We start from the raw sequence: 19699 nt of genomic DNA on the forward strand, positions 1-19699 counted from the left end.
CTTTTTCCCTGTTTCATCATTATTCTAATCTCATCTTTATTGCACTCTTTTTACAGTTTTTGAACTTCACAGTCTCTCTCTCGCTCTCTCTCTATATCTATCTACTGTATATATCTATATCTAGATCGATATATATCGATCTAGATATATATATATATATATATATATATATATATATATATATATATTATATAGAGAGAGAGAGAGAGAGAGAGAGAGAGAGAGAGAGAGAGAGAGAGAGAGAGACGAGAGAGAGAGAGAGAGAGAGAGAGAGAGAGAGAGAGAGAGAGACGAGAGAGAGAGAGAGAGAGAGAGACTGAGACTCCATAGGTTATATCTTCCCAATGTGGTTTATTTTTCTTTTCTTTTTTGTGTGTTTGTCTTTCATCGTGGCTTTTTGTTCCTCTAGCTTTGGCGGTGTTGCTGCCCCCCTTCCCCTTTTGGGTTTTTGTGATCTACCTTGGTCGGTCTGTCCCTTTCACAAGTCCCAGCTAAAATGGTGTGGACCAGTTGGCATATCACACTTACTTTGCATCAGGACCAATGCCAAGTTTTTGTTTTGGATTACAATAGTGGACTTGTAAGTATACTGTGTGTGGTGTCTCCCTTCTTTTTTTTTTTTTTTAACGACTTGGTCTCTTCCTTGCAGACATTTATCTCCTGATGAAGCAAGCGTTGACTTGCAAAACGCGTCAAGAGAATTATGAAAGAACCTATGTGTTATCAACCAATTGTGATGTGGAAAATCCACGTAACGGTCTATATGCACATGCATGTTTATTTATGCATAACTTTTAGGCTCCACGCACACTAGCGTTTTTTTTTTAAGCTAAAAAAACACTGGATAAAAAATGCTGGTAATAGCTTTTTGTAGTTTTAGCAGCGTTTAAGAGCATGCGCGCTTTATTAGCGTTTTTGCAGTTCCTTTAAAAAAAAAAAAAAAAGGGGGGGGGGACTTTTTGCTGCTAAATGCTCCAATGAACTCTAAAAAAACTATTTTTTTTCTGCTCCTAGATGCGGAAGCCCAAAAAACGATAATAGCTTAAGTAGTGTGCATGGACACATAGGATAACACTATTCTCTTTTAGGAGCAGAGAAAAAAATGCTAATAACAAGGAGCTTAAAAAACCGCTAGTGTGTAGCCTTATACTTCATTGTGAGTTTTTAGCATGTTTGCCTCGAAAAAAATGTGATTTTTTTTTTTATTCAAAAAAGGGGCTTATAATGTCCCTTGGGCAATTTGGTTGTTTTTGTTCTGCGATATCTTTTCTGGGGCTGAGACACATTATGTCTATGCACATCATCCACTTTTTGTGATTGGTGTAAGCTTTGCCAGTGCCCAATCACCTGAAGGTAGCAGCGTATACCCAGGGTCTCTGAATATCCAGTCTGTGTCCTTTACTGTTAGATTAGGCTATGTGCACATGCCATTAACATACCAACAATGGGTTTACCACCTGTGGGGAGAACAGGGCCCTCTTTACTTACTAAGAGCTCTGAGGTCCCAAGTTTGTCCAATGATAGTGATTGGATTCGGGAGTGATGGACACCAAGCTCTCGATGGACACCAGAGCATTCAATACACGTCAAGATACCGAGATTGATGGACAACCACATTGGATCTGGTAAAATAAAAGAATACATCTCATAAACGAGCCAACAGTTAATTGCACGGACTTGTTTTTCTTGTGGAGCGTGTCCACAAAGTCTTTTCCAGCAATAAATCACCTAAAAGTACCAGCCTATAACCCAGGGTCTATGAATACTCAGCCCGCGTCCTGTACGATTAAAGACGAACTCCAGGTATGGCTATATTACACATAGTTACTATACATTGTTCAAGCTAGGACCAATGTAACTATGTACAGTATATACCATACCTGGCCCGACTGCTACTCCAGTGATTTCCACTAGACATGTGCGATTCGGTTCATAACGAATGGATTTTCGTACTAATTTGTTAGTATTCGTACATTCGGATCAATTCGAACATCCGAATAGCTGAAAGAACCAAAATACTAAAATGACGAAATTTCGAATAAGCAAAATAACGAACACGCGAAAATACGAACGGACAAACTTACGAAAATAAGAAACTCCGAAAAAGTAAAAGAAAGAAAATGACATCTATAACGAATGATTTAGATTTCGTATTTTCAATCCTTTGTCTGTTCATAATTTCGTATGTTCGTATTTTCATTTGTGTGTTCGTAATTTTGTTTCTTCGTATTCTCGAATAGTTTTTTTGAATGGACAGTGTAAGTGCATCTTAATATGTATGTTCGTAATTTCATATGGTCGTAATTTTGTGTTCTCAAATTGTTCTTTCGAATGGGCAGTGTCTTAGTGAGTGATGCATCTTACTTAATATCTTTAGCCAATCAGCTTATCCCTTTTGTGTCTGAGTCACACTGCATTCCTGAATCTTTTTAGATTCAGTTGAGGAGGAGACTGAGTCGGGTCTCGTGACTGAGGAAGTGGACTGGAGTAATAACAGGACTTACTTTATACACTCAAGTATAGGCCGAGTTTTTCAGCACATTTTTTTGTGCTGAAAATGCCCCCCTCGGCTTATACTCGAGTCAAGCACTTTTCTGCAGCAGAGAATGACATTTTCCGAATCGAATTTGGGGCCACTTGGTGCTAAGAACCCCAAATTTGGTGTGCAAACCCAGTGGAACTAGCACTACAACATATCCAAAGCTGGGGTTCCTAGCACCAAGTGGCCCCGAGATACGGGGCCCCCAAATTTGGTTCGGAAAATGTCATTCTCTGCTGCAGAAAAGTGCTTGACATTGGGTTTGCACACCAAATTTGGGGTTCCTAGCACCAAAAGTCGGTCACTGTGTCCATCTGCAGCAATGTCATTTCGGGACCCTTTGGGTCCAGAGACCCCAAATTTTGGCTGCAGCTAGGGGGCATCTAGGAACCCTTAACTACTGAGTTTGAAGTTCGTGGGACCTATGGCTGCAAATGGGCATTGTTGACCCTCTTTTCCACTTACAGTAGCTGCGCATTTCTCACCCTAGGCTTATACTCGAGTCAATAAGTTTTCCCAGTTTTTTGTGGTATAAGCCTCGGCTTATATTCGGGTCGGCTTATACTCGAGTATATACAGTATTAGAAAACCAAGCATAGGATTATTATTCTTTATTTCCTACGAAAGTATGAATCAACGGAAAAGGCAATCTCACAAAAGTAACAATTACTAAATTAGGAGTAGTTTACCGAATAAACGAAAATTATTATCTAACAAAATTACGAATTTCGAATCAAAGAAAATTAGATGGAAATACGAATCATTTCGTATCAACGAAAACACGAACGAGTCCAAATATGAAAACTCGCGTCTTACGAAATTACGAATCGTTACGAATCAATGGAAACGTAAAGAAACTACACTAAATTTTTTGCCGTGCACATGTCTAATTTCCACTTGCCTCTGGGTCCAGTGCTGAACAGCCAGTCTGCTGCATTCTGAACACAGGAGCTCAGCTGCTCTGCATGAGCGCCATTCAGTGAATGCATTGCATTTTGTGAATGAATGCAAAGAGTTCTCTGATAGGACAAGGTGGAAAGTGTGGAATCACCACCCCAACTCGTTCAATCAAAGAACACTTAGTATTCATTCATAAAATGCAAAGCATTCTCTGAATGGCGCTCAAGCTGACTGGCCGACCTTCTGTGTTCAGTAAGCAAAAGTGCAGTTGCTCAACATGGGACATGGAAGCAAGCGGAGATCACTGAAGTAGCAGTATCTACTATAGTGATTTCCAGTTTTCAGAGGCATTGGACAGATATGGTATTATATGGTCCAAGCAGGACTATGAAAACTATGTATAAAAAAGCCATGCCTGGAATCATTCTTTAACAGATTTGTTGATAATTTATTTCTTGCAGCAGCAGAGTACAGTTAGGTCTCATGGTACAACTGCTGCCAGTGAAATTCCCCAGTGAAACTTGTAAATTAGAGTCATCATTGCAATTTAACTGTCACACGTGTATGCCTGATGTAGAATGTGACTGAAAAGACCTTTCCCAATGCACAAATTACCCAAACAAATAGGATAATGCTCCCAATGGTAGAAGAAGCACTGCAGCTTTCAATGAAGAAATACTTGCTGCAAAGGCAGAAAAAGCATCATTAATCTACATTGAGGAAAGGAATAAAGGCAGCTTTATCTTGGACTTCTCTGAAAAGAGTACACCTGCTTGTTAGGGGAAAGTGCAGTAGTTTTATATGAAAGAATGAAGTTTGTTTTAGGTTAAATACTGCAAAAGTAGTTATATTAGATAACCCGATGCCTGAGGTTCAAAGGCCCCACACATCCCTTACAGAAAGCTTCAAAAAAATAATATGTAGTGAGAAAACTGGATTTTCAAGGTGCCAACATAATATTATAAAAATATTCAAAATTTTATTGAGATAAGTTTATGATTAAAAGCAACAATTTCATAAAAACCATCATCAATACATATGCAGTAACTTCAGCTCGACATGTTTCGACAATCACTGGCATTCTCAGGAGACTTTTGGAGTACTGCATGAAAAGTCACTACAAATAAAAGACAACATACAAAATATAACAATACACCTAAGTAACACATCACAAAATCTTTTTTTTAATGTAATAAAGGTACATCACTCTACAAATAAATGTAAAATACAACTAGATCGCATGGGAGGCTCTTTCATCTGGGGTGCTCAGGAATGTTTAATAAACAGGAAATCACAAGAAAAGTGAATCCTGCACCAACAGGATATTCCAAGGGGATATCAGTAAACCATAGGAGGGAATACAGCACAGCAGGGAAATGCTAAGAAGAACTAAGCACAAACCTAACTTGATGTTATATCATTACGATAGATTTAATAAAAAACACCCACACTATACCAGCCATTCTTGTCTTGATGATGAAAAGGGCACCAATAAAGCATAGAGTAAATAAAGATCGATTGCCAGGCCCCTCCGTCTTTATCATAGTTTAGAGCGAAATTCCCAGATTCAACAGAAGTAAATTTCCCTACAGGGACGACCTACAGCCCATAAATGCACCTATGTTGAAATCACAAATGCACTGCTAAAAATTCCCATAACATAACAAACAAATTAGGAATTAACAAACAAGTCGGCTATACTCACCATCTTCAAATGAGCAATGATAATATGGTGTCCCCATTAGCAAATGCCTGGGGCAACAAGACCGCAACCTCATGGGCTTTAAATATCATTCCTTACCTTCTTTAGGCCGTTACCCTGCTCGGCTGTATCCCACCCCCACCCCCACCCCATGGTTTACGGATAACCCTTGGAATATCCTGTTGGTGCAGGATCCACTTTTCTTTTCTAAACATTCCTGAGCATCCCCAGGTGAGAGTGTGTCCCAAGCAATTTAGCTGTATTTTTGTACATTTATTTGTGTATGGGGTATATTAGTGATGTACCTTTATTGTATTTAAAATATATGTTGTGATGTGTTACTTAAGTGTATTGTTAAATTTCGTATATGTTGTCTTTTATTTGTAGTGACTTTTCATGCAGTACGCCAGAGACTCCTGAAGAAGCCAGTGACTGGCGAAACATGTCGAGCTGAAGTTACTGCAAATGTATTATAGCCGCATATATACTTTATGATGGTTTTATTTGAAATTTGAAATTGTTGTATTTAAATATACACTTATCTCAATAACCTTTTGAATATTTTTATAATATTGTGTTGGCACCTTGAAAATCCAGTTTTCACACTACATATTTTTTGAAGCACAGCAAAAGTAGTTAGTCACAGAAAAAAAAAAGTTTTCTCAGGGGGATATGGGAGTGGCACAAGCTATGGTTAAATCATTTTAGGGGCATGGCTTAATAAGGAGGCATAGGAATGCACACAAAGGAAGGTGTTGAGCAGATATATTAGAAGTCATGTAGTGCACTTATACAATAAGTGAAGATGGCAAAAAATCAGTTCCAGGGTGTAAGAGAAGTGTCCATGCAGACATAAGAACAGATCCAGAGAATCACATACAGCACACATAATAGACATTCCATTGTGTAGCGGCCATACATCCAGAACTAGAATAGACTAGCAAAAATGTGCCCATTCCACAATGGGTAGGTTTGGAGTGGAGCAAATAGTCACAGCGGAGTCAGGGGGTGAGATAAGTGAGAAGGACGGAACCACTGTGACCAGTAAGCAAAATTGGTGGGGAAAAAAGAAGCTATGAGTTGGGGGCAAGGTGGGCGTTGGGAAGGTGCTGTGTGTGTGGGGGGCAAGATAGGTGAGAGGGGGGCATTATGAGTGGTGGGCAAGGGAGATGCTGTGAGGTGGGGGATGGGTGGGTAGTAGGGAGATGCTATGAGGCTGGAAAAAAATTGGTGGGGGGAGCCGCTGTGAAACAGAGGAGAGGTGTCTGAGGTAAGAGGAGAAGTGGGTGGGAGAGGAATGCTGTGCTACACTATTTTCATGTTAAAGCCCTACTCAAGCATTTTGGAGCCCCACCTCCACCGTTTAATCCAATTATCTGTAGTCTTCAGGACGGTCCAGTGACATCAAGGGTGCTTCCCCCACTGCGGTGGTGGTGGGCTAAGGCCTGTCCAGGAGAACTCTAAGCCAAGGTTGGTGTGATGACATGCCCCCGGGGGCATGTCCAAGGAGGCCTGTACTCACAGGAAGTGGGTTGGTTGACACTGGGCTTCACTGAACTTGGAAGAAGACCAGCAATGGATTGGAAAGAGGGGAAAGCAACATTCTAAAAAATGGAGTTGGGCTTTACAAGCTCTTAAAATATCTTCTGTTTTGAAGATCCCCGAAATTGTGATATACAATTCCATGAATATTTTTTTACCGCCTTCACAAAGGGCATCTGGTCTTGCGTTTCATGGCTCTTTAAATTGATGTACAGATCCATGTATATACCAGTAACAATTTTTGTACCTTACATAAATTTATTGTTGCATACAGAAATCAGGATGTATAATAACCGTGTATATTTCCAGCTCACCTGGTGCTCCGCAGTCACAGCACACAGTATTCCCCGGCATTCGTCGAATGTCCTCTATGATGGCTTTAGTGAGATCCTCAATGCTGTTCTCCTCGCTGGGTCGTGCTTCATGGAATGCCATGTTCAAAGCTTCCTGCTTGCTGTTAGTAAGTACTGAGATCCACCTAAAACATCATCATCTATTAAAAGGAGAGTTCCAATCTAAACCAAGTTATTTTCAAAATACAAAAAGGTGCCAAATGTACCACCTTATACTGTGTATGTTTTTATGTTGGTGAAGCTGAACTCCATGTAAACTGTTAAATACACAATTTAAATACATACTGCATGGCTCCCAACTGTCCCCGATTTTGAGGGACTGTCCCTCATTCAGAGGAAAGTCCCTCTGTCCCTTTTTTCTTCCACATTTGTCCCACATTTTTGGTCGGATCTAATGTTTCCCAGTGCTAAACCTTTCATCAAATTTCTAAATTGCTGCATTCGTAAACTCCAAAAACCAATATAAAGGATTAGTAGTGGTAAAACAGTACTTATGGGTTTAACCAATCATTTCTTTGTACAATTCTCTTTTAACGAGGGGGGGCGAGACGGAGGTGTGTCCTATGCCTATGCTAATAGGTGTTGGCAGGTATGCATACAGTAGATACATGATGCTAACAGTGCAGCCAGATCCTGGACCTAATTAGGTTGTACAGCGTGGACCCAACCCAGCCTTTGGACAATGAAGAAGCAGCAGCAGAGTGATGGGGGTCATCTCTTTGCTCAGTCCACCTGTAAACCTGTTTACAGACAGCATTGTGCAACACAGCTTGATCCAGAATGCTACCCCCTCATTCTCCTAGGATGGGCCCTTCTGCGGAAGGGATTAGATCTTTGTGCTCGTTTAATGTAAAATATACTTACAGATGATCTAAAACTGTGGTCTCCAAACTGCGGCCCGGGGACTGGATGTGGCCCTTTGGGCACTATTCCACCAACAGACACCAATGATGAAGCACCATTCCCCCCTACTGACACCATCAATGGGGCACTATTCTTTTCATTAAAACAATGATGGGGCACTGATGCCAAGGCATTTTCTACTCCCACTGTCCACCGTCTGGCCCCCCCCCTAAAGCCTGAAGGACAGTAAACCGGCCCTTTGCTTATAAAAATTGGAGACCCCTGATCTAAAACATACATAATACTGATCAGGCAATAAAAAATACCGCGCTGAAAAATTAAATAACACTAGTAAAAAGCAGCAGCATACAGTGCGATAACACATAAAAGTCTATAGAATAGGGGAAGCTGGGCTAAAAATTAGGTCCACAATTGACATGAAGACAAAAAAAGTCCATTGAGAACATGAAGGGTCATAACAACACCGCAGTGTGCACACACAAGTAAAGTGCCCGACCACCGTAGCTGTAGATTGAGCTTACCGGACGGCAAGCTTAAAAGGCATGTGGCTATAGCCCAGCCAAGGCCTCTAAGCTTGCTGATGACCACAATAGGAACAGTAGTCGGATTGTGAAGATCACTCACTGGGACCCACGTCCGGCGTCCACACACTCAGTAAATTGCCCAGAAGAAAAAAAAGAACTGGCCACAGTGTAATATATTCCAAAATGTTTTAATAAAATCAAGTAATGCACTTACAATTGGGAGGCAATAACATTGCATATAAAAGAGGCGGCATAAACAAAAACGGAGCCCGTCGTCCTACTCTGATCGCGTGGTGACGTCACTACGTGCCTTCCTCCAGACGCGTTTCGTCATCATCAGACGTCAATGGGGAACCTTTGACGTCTGCTGATGACGAAACGCGTCTGGCGGAAGGCGCGTAGTGACGTCACCACGCGATCGGAGTAGGAGGCTGGGCTCCGTTTTTGTTCATGCCGGCCGGCTCTTTTATATGCGATGTTATAGCCTCCCAATTGTAAGTGCATTACTTGATTTTATTAAAACATTTTGGAATATATTACACTATGGCCAGTTCTTTTTTCTTCTGGACAATTTACTGAGTGTGTGGACGCCGGACGTGGGTCCCAGTGAGTGATCTTCACCATCCGAACACTGTTCCTATTGTGGTCATCAGCAAGCTTAAGAGGCCTTGGCTGGGCTATAGCCACCTGCCTTTTAAGCTTGCCGTTTGGTAAGCTTAATCTACAGCTACGGTGGTCGGGCACTTTACTTGTGTGTGCACACTGCGGTGTTATTATGACCCTTCATGTTCTCAAATAACTTTTTTTGTCTTCATGTCAATTGTTGTGGAGCTAATTTTTAGCGCAGCTCCCCCTATTCTATAATACTGATCAGACACAGTTAATGAGGTAGAATGCAGCTAAATACTGTTCTAAGTATACATTGGAGTAGAATGCATTTTTTTTTTCTAAGTCTATAGATACTGTATAACACTAGCGATAGAGAGTCACTCATGGATTGAGGATGCTGAATTAGTGTTGGTGTGTGAGAGATAACATGATTAGTGAGGCGTTTCTACAGTTTAGTAGAAAACACAGATAACTTGGGAGTGTTGTGGGCAAAGAAACAATGCAGTTCATACTTACGCAACACAGTCCTGTTCATCCTCTGCTAAGAAATGGTATGTTCGATTATCTGCAGATAAGAAAAAAAATTTATAAAAATGAGTTCATTCCCAGTATATAATGTACATTTTGACAACCATTTACCATTGTTTAATAAACTTTACCAAAAATTAATTTTTTCAGTATATGGATAAAGTAGGGAAGGGTTAGCAACCCTGTCAGATTTGTATTGCGGTTTGTGTCTGCACTGCGAAGATTCAACTTATTTTACTGAAAGTGACGGAAACCCAAAATCTGGAGTTGTCACCAGAACAGGGATAGAGGAGCAATCTTCCAAACTGTCTAATGCCCGCCATACACGGTTCGAATTTCGAAATAATTTTCGTACGAATTTTGCACCATTAGTGGCTGCAGCAACAGCCGATTTTCGTGCGGCAATCAAATTTGAGGAATCGGACATGTTGGAAATTTTTAGAAAAACAAACGATTTTCTAATCAATGATGGGAGAATCGTGCGAGAAATGTAATAAGAAAAGATAATTTACGGAGAGAAAAGAAGATTCCCGGCCACGAAAATTCTTTTCTGTATCAACATGAGGTGAAATTGAAGGCTTGGTCGGCCGAATTTCGAAAATCAATGGTGGCATCATCGGATCACAAAAAAAACGAACTGATTTCTGATTTTGAAAAGAAAATTCGTTCGAAATTCGACCATGTATGGCCTGCTTAAGATAGATTTCCATCACTTTGGAGAGATTTCCTCCCTTTCTGTTAAATCTTTGCACTGGAAGTGAGATAAAATCTCCACAATTGAACACAAAATGGCAAAAAATAATGGGTACAATGAAACCAGCAATGGGGCACTATTCCTCTCAATGACACCAGCGATGGGGCACTATTCCTCTCAATGACACCAGCGATGGGGCACTATTCCTCTCAATGACACCAGCGATGGGGCACTATTCCTCCCAATGACACCAGCGATTGGGCACTATTCCTCTCAATGACACCAGCGATTGGGCACTATTTCTCCCAAGGACACCAGCGATGGGGCACTATTCCTCTCAATGACACCAGCGATTGGGCACTATTCCTCTCAATGACACCAGCAATGGGGCACTATTCCTCTCAATGACACCAGCGATGGGGCACTATTCCTCTCAATGACACCAGCAATGGGGCACTATTCCTCTCAATGACACCAGCAATGGGGCACTATTCCTCTCAATGACACCAGCAATGGGGCACTATTCCTCTCAATGACAATAGTGACGGGGCACTATTCCTCTCAATGACACAAGCGATGGGGCACTATTCCTCTCAATGACACCAGCGATGGGGCACTATTCCTCTCAATGACACCAGCGATGGGGCACTATTCCTCTCAATGACAACAGCAATGGGGCACTATTGCCCTCAATGACATCAGCGATGGGGCATTATTCCTCGCAATGCCACCAGCAATGGGGCACTATTCCCTCAATGACACCAGCAATGGGGCACTATTCCTCTCGATGACACCAGCGATGGGGCACTATTCAATGGCACCAGCAATGGGGCACTATTCCTCTCAATTACACAAGTAATGGAGCACTATTGCCCTCAATGACACCAGCAATGGGGCACTATTTCTCTCAATGACACCAGCAATGGGGCACTATTCCTCTCAATGACACCAGCAATGGGGCACTATTGCCCTCAATGACACCAGCAATGGGGCACTATTCCTCTCAATGACACCAGCAATGGGGCACTATTCCTCTCAATGACACCAGCAATGGGGCACTATTCCTCTCAATGACACCAGCTATGGGGCACTATTCCTCTCAATGACACCAGCTATGGGGCACTATTCCTCTCAATGACACCAGCGATGGGGCACTATTCCTCTCAATGACACCAGCGATGGGGCACTATTCCTCTCAATGACACCAGCGATGGGGCACTATTCCTCTCAATGACACCAGCTATGGGGCACTATTCCTCTCAATGACACCAGCAATGGGGCACTATTCCTCTCAATGACAACAGCAATGGGGCACTATTGCCCTCAATGACATCAGCGATGGGGCATTATTCCTCGCAATGACACCAGCAATGGGGCACTATTCCCTCAATGGCACCAGCAATGGGGCACTATTCCCTCAATGGCACCAGCAATGGGGCACTATTCCTCTCAATGACACCAGCGATGGGGCACTGTTCCTCTCAATGACACCAGCAATGGGGCACTATTCCTCTCAATGACACCAGCAATGGGGCACTATTCCTCGCAATGACACCAGCAATGGGGCACTATTCCTCTCAATGACACCAGCAATGGGGCACTATTCCTCTCAATGACACCAGCAATGGGGCACTATTCAATGGCACCAGCAATGGGGCACTGTTCCTCTCAATGACACCAGCTATGGGGCACTATTCCTCTCAATGACACAAGCAATGGAGCACTATTCCTCTCAATGACACCAGCTATGGGGCACTATTCCTCTCAATGACACCAGCGATGGGGCACTATTCCTCTCAATGACACCAGCTATGGGGCACTATTCCTTTCAATGACACCAGCTATGGGGCACTATTCCTCTCAATGACACCAGCAATGGGACACTATTCCTCTCAATGACACCAGCAATAGAGAACTATTCCTCCCAATGACACCAGCAATGGGGCACTATTCCTCTCAATGACAAAGGATAAAAGGTACTCAAATTTAAAAAAAATCAAAACAGGCATGTATGCAGCAAATCATGCAAAACATAGATCAATCGGTGTACACATCAGGAAGAAGCGTGGCAATGGCACGTACGTAGGCTTCGATTGATCGATCTTTTGCATGATTTGCTACATTACATACCTGCTTTGATTTTTCAAATGTGAGTACCTTTTATCCTTTGTATGTACCAACAAATCTGTGGTTATGGTATCACACTATGTGGATCCTCTCTTTCATATGAGACACTTGGTTTGGTCCAAGCCTATCTGATGATAGCCTTTCACTAGCGTTTTACCCCTGGAAGGATCTGCGACAGCTGAGTGTGATCGACCCCATGATAGAGTCCGCTCTTTTTTGGCAAGAGTCCATCTCTCATTGGGTGTTGGAGCACATTTTTGAAGGCTGGATCACGCATTATTACTTTCCTACCACATCATGAACTTTATTCACCATTATTTCGTTTTGGATTTACTTATTTATTGTATTTCACTATTCATGGACTTTTAGCGCTCCATTATTTTGTACATTTATCCTTGCACAGTGCATCTGACTGTTTTTTTTGCTAGCTGCTTTTTTTATCATTTTATTATAACAAATTCATTGAATTGACTTATTTTAGGTCAGCGCGGTTTCTCTCCAATTTTTTGCACTTTCTATATTGATGTTCGGCTCAGAAAAGAAGCAGAGTATACGGGGACTCAACACAATAGGTTTTCTCAGCTTTTTCTGCTAGAAAAAAAAAAATGCCATAGCGGCAAACTGTGTGAATTGTTGCGGATCTTCATGCTGCAGTCTGGATGAATCATCCGTTGAGTGGCTTTTAATACATTTGTTGATCTTTAATCAGAAGTGGATGAAAGCCAGGAGAACATACGTGATATGAGGTCGAAGCATTTCTTATCTTCAATGTTCGGCTTCACCTGGCACGTCAACAGATTCAATTTGGCCGGCTGGCGGTTTGGCTGCAAGCAATAGAGAATGACAAAGTTACCATATGTTCATGTAAAGATAACCATTTATAAAAACATATGATTCAGAAAGACTCAGGAAATGTCCAAGATGATGTGAAAAGCAAAGTAACCCCCAACAACCATTTATATAGGACTTTACTGTGGATGGATCAAAGAGGAATTCTTACCGATTGCACCATGAAGCCATAAACACAGGGGGGGGGGATTTTTTAAACCTAGAAATAGAAACATTAGTCCAAAGGGCATCAGCTTCCGCGAACATTTGTGATGCCTTCAACAAGCTCTCAGCAACTTCATTCAAGTGCCTAAAAGCTGGATGAACACGGATCGAAACTGATCGTTCCATTTAGGAACGGCGTTAAAAGTGGTTGTAAACCCTTACATATACCCAATGAAGTGACTGGCCTCAGGTGATAAACAGAGATGAAACAAATCCTCATACATAAGTTGTACCTGTTTGACTACAGCAGTCTTCCCCCCCTTCATCCATTCAAAGTGCAAAATTTACACTGGATCTTTCAGCTCTGAAAAGCAGGGGGCGGAGAGCTGAAGTTACATCAGTGAGGAGTGCTGAAAGCTGATTGGAGGGAAGGGACACACCCCCCTTTACACAGCACACAGGAACGTAGCTGAGGCTGTCAATTAGCTGGAGATCCCTCCCCTGTCACCATTTTTCTCTAGGTGTCAGGAAAACTTGTCATAAGTGATTCATGAAGGCGGCAGAGAAATGAAGCAGCAGACAGAAATGACACTTCATGCTTTGGATTGAGACAGGTACACGCTATATAGCAGTGGTCTCCAAACTGCAGCCCAGGGGCTGGATGCGGCCATTTGCTTGCCTTTATCTGGCCCTTGGGGCACTTTTCCTCCCACTGACACCAATGATGAGGCACTATTCCTCCCCCTAATGCTAAAGATGCACTGTTTACTGCCACGCGGACAATTTTAACTCCCAATGGCCACAGTCAGGCTCCCCTAAAGTCTGAAGGACAGTAAACTGGCCCTTTGGTTAGAAAGTTTGGAGACCCCCTGCTCTAGAGGGTTTTGCTTTGTTCATATTTCATCTCTGAGGTTTACAACCACTTTAATGATGATCCATGTATACTATTCCTCCCACTGACACCAATGATGGGGCACTATTCCTCCCACTGACACCAATGATGGGGCACTATTCCTCCCACTGACACCAATGATGGGGCACTATTTCTCCCACTGACACCAATGATGGGGCACTATTCCTCCCACTGACACCAATGATGGGGCACTATTCCTCCCACTGACACCAATGATGGGGCACTATTTCTACCACTGACACCAATGATGGGGCACTATTCCTCCCACTGACACCAATGATGGGGCACTATTCCTCCCACTGACACCAACAATGGGGAACTATTTCTCCTGTTCATGAGAAGTCGATCTATCGAATGACTTTTCATGAACAGTTCTGCTAGAAAATTTTGCTTTGATCAGCACTTGAAGCCAAATGGCTGCATCACTGATCAGTGTATTCTGATGGCAGGAGAGAATACAATGACACAGTGTGGGGATATCCCCATCCACCTCGATTGTGTGGATGGGGTAATCAGCTCAGTTTTTTCCATTCAGCCAACTGGCTAAATAAACAAAAGAAAAACGGAGCCATGTATGGCCAGCTTAAAGCACCCCCATCATCCGGTCCCAGAGTGTTGAATACTGATCTTATTGGGAGTGTTGGCTGTAGCTTTAAACAAGCTCTTTAAGCTGCCTTCAGCAGGCTTTAGCAAGCTGTTAACATTTACACTGCTAACAGTTTGCTAAAGCCTGCTGAAGGAAGCTAAAAGCTTGTTTAAAGCTACAGTTAGCACTCCAAATAAGATCAGTATTCAACGCTCCAAGACAGGGTTTTAGCCTGCTAAACTTTTGTTGAAATTAAATCCAGGCTAGAGGTTGAGGGTTCTTTTAGGGCATCAAGAAAGTAGTTTGGGGCCAATACAAGGGTCAGTCCATAAATGATGTTTTAGCTACAGGTGGTGCCCCTGGTGGGCTGAAGCAGCCCCTGTCTATTTTTCGGTCTTGAATACACCAACAGTAAGATCTCTCTGCTAGAATTCCCGACTCTGTTCCTGTTCACTTGGAAGTTTTTGGAGCCCCTGCCCACTTTTTCATGTTTCAACTCCTCCTGTTACATTTTCTATAAAACAAAAAAAAATGCATGGTCACAGCCAGTACTGGGACAGGGTCATCTAGAGCCCAGGGCAAACATGCCAAACTGTGCCCCCCCTCCAAGATACATGAGCATTATGTGTCAGCAAAATTCCCCCCACAAAAACACTGAGCACTAATCTGCATGCTTACACCCCAAGCATAAATTCCCCTCCTCCCAGTACAAATCCCCCCCCTCTTAGCACAAATCTTTGCCCCCCCCCCAATTCAGATGCACCCCCCCCCCCCCCAAAAAAAAAAGATTCAGCCCTCCTAGCACAAATCCTCTACCCCTAAAATCTTCCCTCCTAGCACACCCCCCCCCCCCCAAGCACAAATCTTCTGCTCCACCATCCCCCCCTCCCAACACAGATCCCCCTAGATCACCACTCTTAGCACCCCCCCCCACCAATTTACCCTCCTACAACAATACTTTCCCGCCCCCCAAACTCTCCCTGCCAACCCAAATCCCCTCAGCCTCCTTGTGGCTCTCCCCACCTCACATGATACAACAGTGCCCAGGGCACTGGTGGCCACTCCATTAGGGGCGCCACCTCCCTAATCCATGCGCTTGGCCCTTAAACTACATGCAGGGCACCGGACGCATGGATTTCAGTGGGTTTTTTTTTAAGCACATGATTAGAGCCGGAGGTTCTAATTGGCTTCAAAAAAAGGATGGGACAACAGCGCATTAATATTCTTCTCCTCCCAGCCAATCAGGAAGCGGGTCTTTAGACCTGAATGGCCAAGGGGAGAAGCGACCATGTTGCCCGCCGAGGAGGAGGAGACGCAAGGGGAAGCCGAAGCCGCCCGCAACCTAGATGGGGTAAGTGCGGGCGAGCGTCAAGGAGGTGGTGTTTGGTTTATCAAGCGACTGGGGGGGGGCTCTTTGACTGACCAACCGCGCGGGGGGGGGGGTTGTTTCAGGTTTGCCACCGCACCAAAAAAATGGAGCTCCAGCCGCCACTGCTTTAGAGTAGCATTTACAAGTTCAAATTAAACAAACAATAATTAATAATGATCTATACAGCACCTGCAAAGCTGCCCAAAGCAAAAATGTCCAACGTGCAGAGATATGAGACATTATGCAAGTGAACCTTGCCTACGTTGCATATGAGGAGGGCATTTCGAAGCCCCCCCATAATCTTTTTAGCTGCCCATAATAGGCAATACTACATTTTATTATTAATTTTTGCTTTTAGGCTTACCTGAAATGTAAGAATACTGTTTGAGCGTAAATATAAAATAAATGTGCAGTTAGTTTGGCCTAGCCTGGAGGAAGCTCCAATAAAGTAATACAATTACCAGCACTGGGGCCCTTCACTAATGCCCGAGGCATATAAATAATCAGCAACATCTGCTATATTGGTATTAGCCAGCTAATGCACTCTGCCCTGAGTATCAGCCAGTAATGTACAATGCAAAGCTCATTAGATGTCTCTGCTCCACATTTACACATACCTGTGCATGAAGGGACTAAAAAAAGGTCACTTTGCCAAAAAGACATTTTTATTCCCCGATGAGAAGGCTGAAAAGGTGGTGCTGAAGGGCTGCTAACATCTCCTGGACACCCAATTGATTACCGCTGGTCAAAGTTACTTGTTAAAACATTACTCCTTTTTCAAGTTATTTAGGTCCAGTCACAGACCACACCTAGGTAATTTTATTTGTCTCTTGTTGCCACAATAGGCACTAAAACCCAATTAAACCATCTGTTTAAAAAGTGCTAAATATGTTCCAAGTGCACTAAAACAAAAAGGTGCTTTAAGTCGTATTGTTCATTTTCTTTACAAAGTAGCCACGGCCTGAGTAGAAATCCCTATACCCTGCCAGCAGATGCAGAGTGGTACCCCTTCTCTGTGGGGAAGCAGTAAAGATGTCTGATAAGCCCCCTAAGTCAGACCTTTAGCTCTGCAATCAGCAAAGCGAATGGTCCCTGCTGATTGGAGAGTGCTGGCTTTGGCGCATTAGAGGGCGTGTCAGACCCTCTGCAATGAAATCACTGCTTCCTCACAGACAGCAATGGTCCTACAGCATGCTGACAGGGGACAGGCTTTTCTACTCTACTGTGGCTGCTTTAAAAATAAAATGATCTGTAAGACATTGAACACTTGTGATGCTGCTGTAATATATTGAGCTAATTTAAACAAAAAGATCATATAGGCTTTAAAGAGATTGTAAACAATCAACTAATAAAACAATATATTCAGGCTGAAATAGAAATAAAAGGCAAAACATTTGTGTATAGATTAAAAAAAAAAACAAAAAAAACCTTTTTCCCCTTTTTCAAAAGTGATCACATTCCCTCTGTTCACAGCTGCATAAGAACTGGGGGGAGGAGAAGCAGTAGGACACGGAGCTTCCCAGTGTGGCTGCGTAGGGAGGGATGTCAGGACGGGTCTGATCATTGGAGGAGAGCAGGCTGAGTTCCCAGCAGAGCTAGAGAACTGACTACAGTGTGCTCTCCTGCTTAGTGTGGTCAGTTTTTAATAGGAAAGCAGATGGACTGGTATGAATACCAGGGATTTCACACAAAGGAAGCAATACAAAGAGAACAGGATACTTTCTCATACAAGTACATGGTACAGCAGGCACATATAAGAAATATAAAACGTTGGGGTAACAAACGGTTTAAGTAGGTGGGCTAGTAGGCATCTTAAAAGGGTTTTAAACCCTTGTGTTTTTCACCTTAATGCATCCTATGCATTAAGGTGAATAAACTTATGTCACTGAGCAGCGTCCCAGCCCCCCCGTTTTACTCACCTGAGCCCGTTCGTTCCCACGCCAGAGACGTGCACACCCTCTCTGGCTGGTGTCTCGGCTCTTGATTGGATAGATTGAAGCCATTGGCTCCCGCTGCTGTCAATCAAATCCAATCACGCGGGTGCTGGGCGGTGGGGCCGAGTCCAGCTTTCTGTGTCTATGGACACAAAAGCTGGACTCGGGAGCGCGCCTGCACAGTTACCTCCAGGGAGAGCGCTTCTCCTAGGTGGTTTTCCGATGCAGGGAGGAACCATGAGCGCCGCTGAGGGACCCCAGAAGAGGAGGATCGGGCCACTCTGTGCAAAACGAACTGCACAGTGGAGGTAAGTAGGACATGTTTGTATTTTTTTTTTAAAAACACGACGGTTTTGTAACCCAGAGGGCCCAGAGGTAGAGATAGTCAGAGCAGAACATTCCAGAGGGTAGTATTGGGGGCATTAGTGGTAGGTTGACTAAAGTACATAAACCCATGGTAAGTATAGTAACAAGTCCTAGTTGCAATTTCAGAACACCCAATAAGAGGATAGTATGCGACCGGTCTAAACTACATGGCATGTTCACCAATGCCAGGAGCCTGGTGGACAAGATGGGTGAACTAGAGATACTGCTGTACGAGGAGGATTTGTATTTTGTGGGAATTTTAGAGACCTGGTTCAACAGCTCTCATGATTGGCTGGCAACCATTCAAGGGTATACTCTTTATCGCAGGGATAGAGAGGGTAAAAAAGGGGGAGGAGTAGAATAGTATACAAGTAAATGTTAGAGATGACATCACTAAGGGAGCTAGGGAGGAGGTGGAATCCTTATGGGTAGAGCACAAAGAGATGAAGCTAAGGGGAAAATAATGCTGGGAGTATGCTATAGGCCCCCTAACCTGAGGGAGGAGGGGGAGACGGATCTCCTATCACAATTTGGATTAGCAGCAAGGATGGGAATTGTTATCATAATGGGGGATTTTAATTATCCAGACATAGACTGGGCGGAGGGAACCACACATTTGTCTAATGCTCGCCAGTTCCTAAATGTCTTGCAGGACAATTTCATGGTTCAGATGGTAGAAGCACCAACTAGAAAAGCGTTACTGGATCTACGGATTACCAACAATACAGACCTGATTACGGATGTGGAAATACGGGGCAATTTAAAGCGAGTTCCACCCAGAAATGGAACTTCCGCTTTTCCGATTCCCCCTCCCCCCGGTGTCACATTTGGCACCTTTCAGAGGAGCAGATATCTGTCTAATACAGGTATTTTGCTCCCACTTCCAGGCACAGATATCCGAGCCACCCACGGGTATCTACTCCACCCAAACCCCCCCCGGTGTATTCTGGGAGACACACAGGTCCCAGAAAACAGCAGGGACCAGTGGAATAGCGCAGCGCGAGTCGCGCATGCGCCATAGGGAACCAGGAAGTGAAGCCGCAAGGCTTCACTTTCTGATTCCCTTACCGAAGATAGCGGCGGCAGCACCCGCCCGACAGCCGAGGGATAGATCGGCTTCGGGTGCCGACATCGCGGGCACCCCGGACAGGTAAGT

General features: G+C 43.5%; 1 protein-coding gene across 1 annotated transcript in view; it reads right to left on the reverse strand.

Moving 5' to 3' along the window:
- The window catches only part of LOC141113460 (arf-GAP with SH3 domain, ANK repeat and PH domain-containing protein 1-like), a gene marked incomplete in the record, with an annotated part of 303097 nt that overhangs the window by 55471 nt on the left and 227927 nt on the right, over positions 1-19699 (reverse strand). Inside the window, 4 exon segments of the mRNA XM_073606564.1 lie at positions 1489-1622; positions 6998-7161; positions 9550-9598; positions 13119-13206. Coding sequence (XP_073462665.1) covers positions 1489-1622; positions 6998-7161; positions 9550-9598; positions 13119-13206 — 435 coding nt within the window.

This window comes from Aquarana catesbeiana, linkage group LG12, assembly GCF_042186555.1.
Source record: "Aquarana catesbeiana isolate 2022-GZ linkage group LG12, ASM4218655v1, whole genome shotgun sequence".
Taxonomy (NCBI): domain Eukaryota; kingdom Metazoa; phylum Chordata; class Amphibia; order Anura; family Ranidae; genus Aquarana; species Aquarana catesbeiana.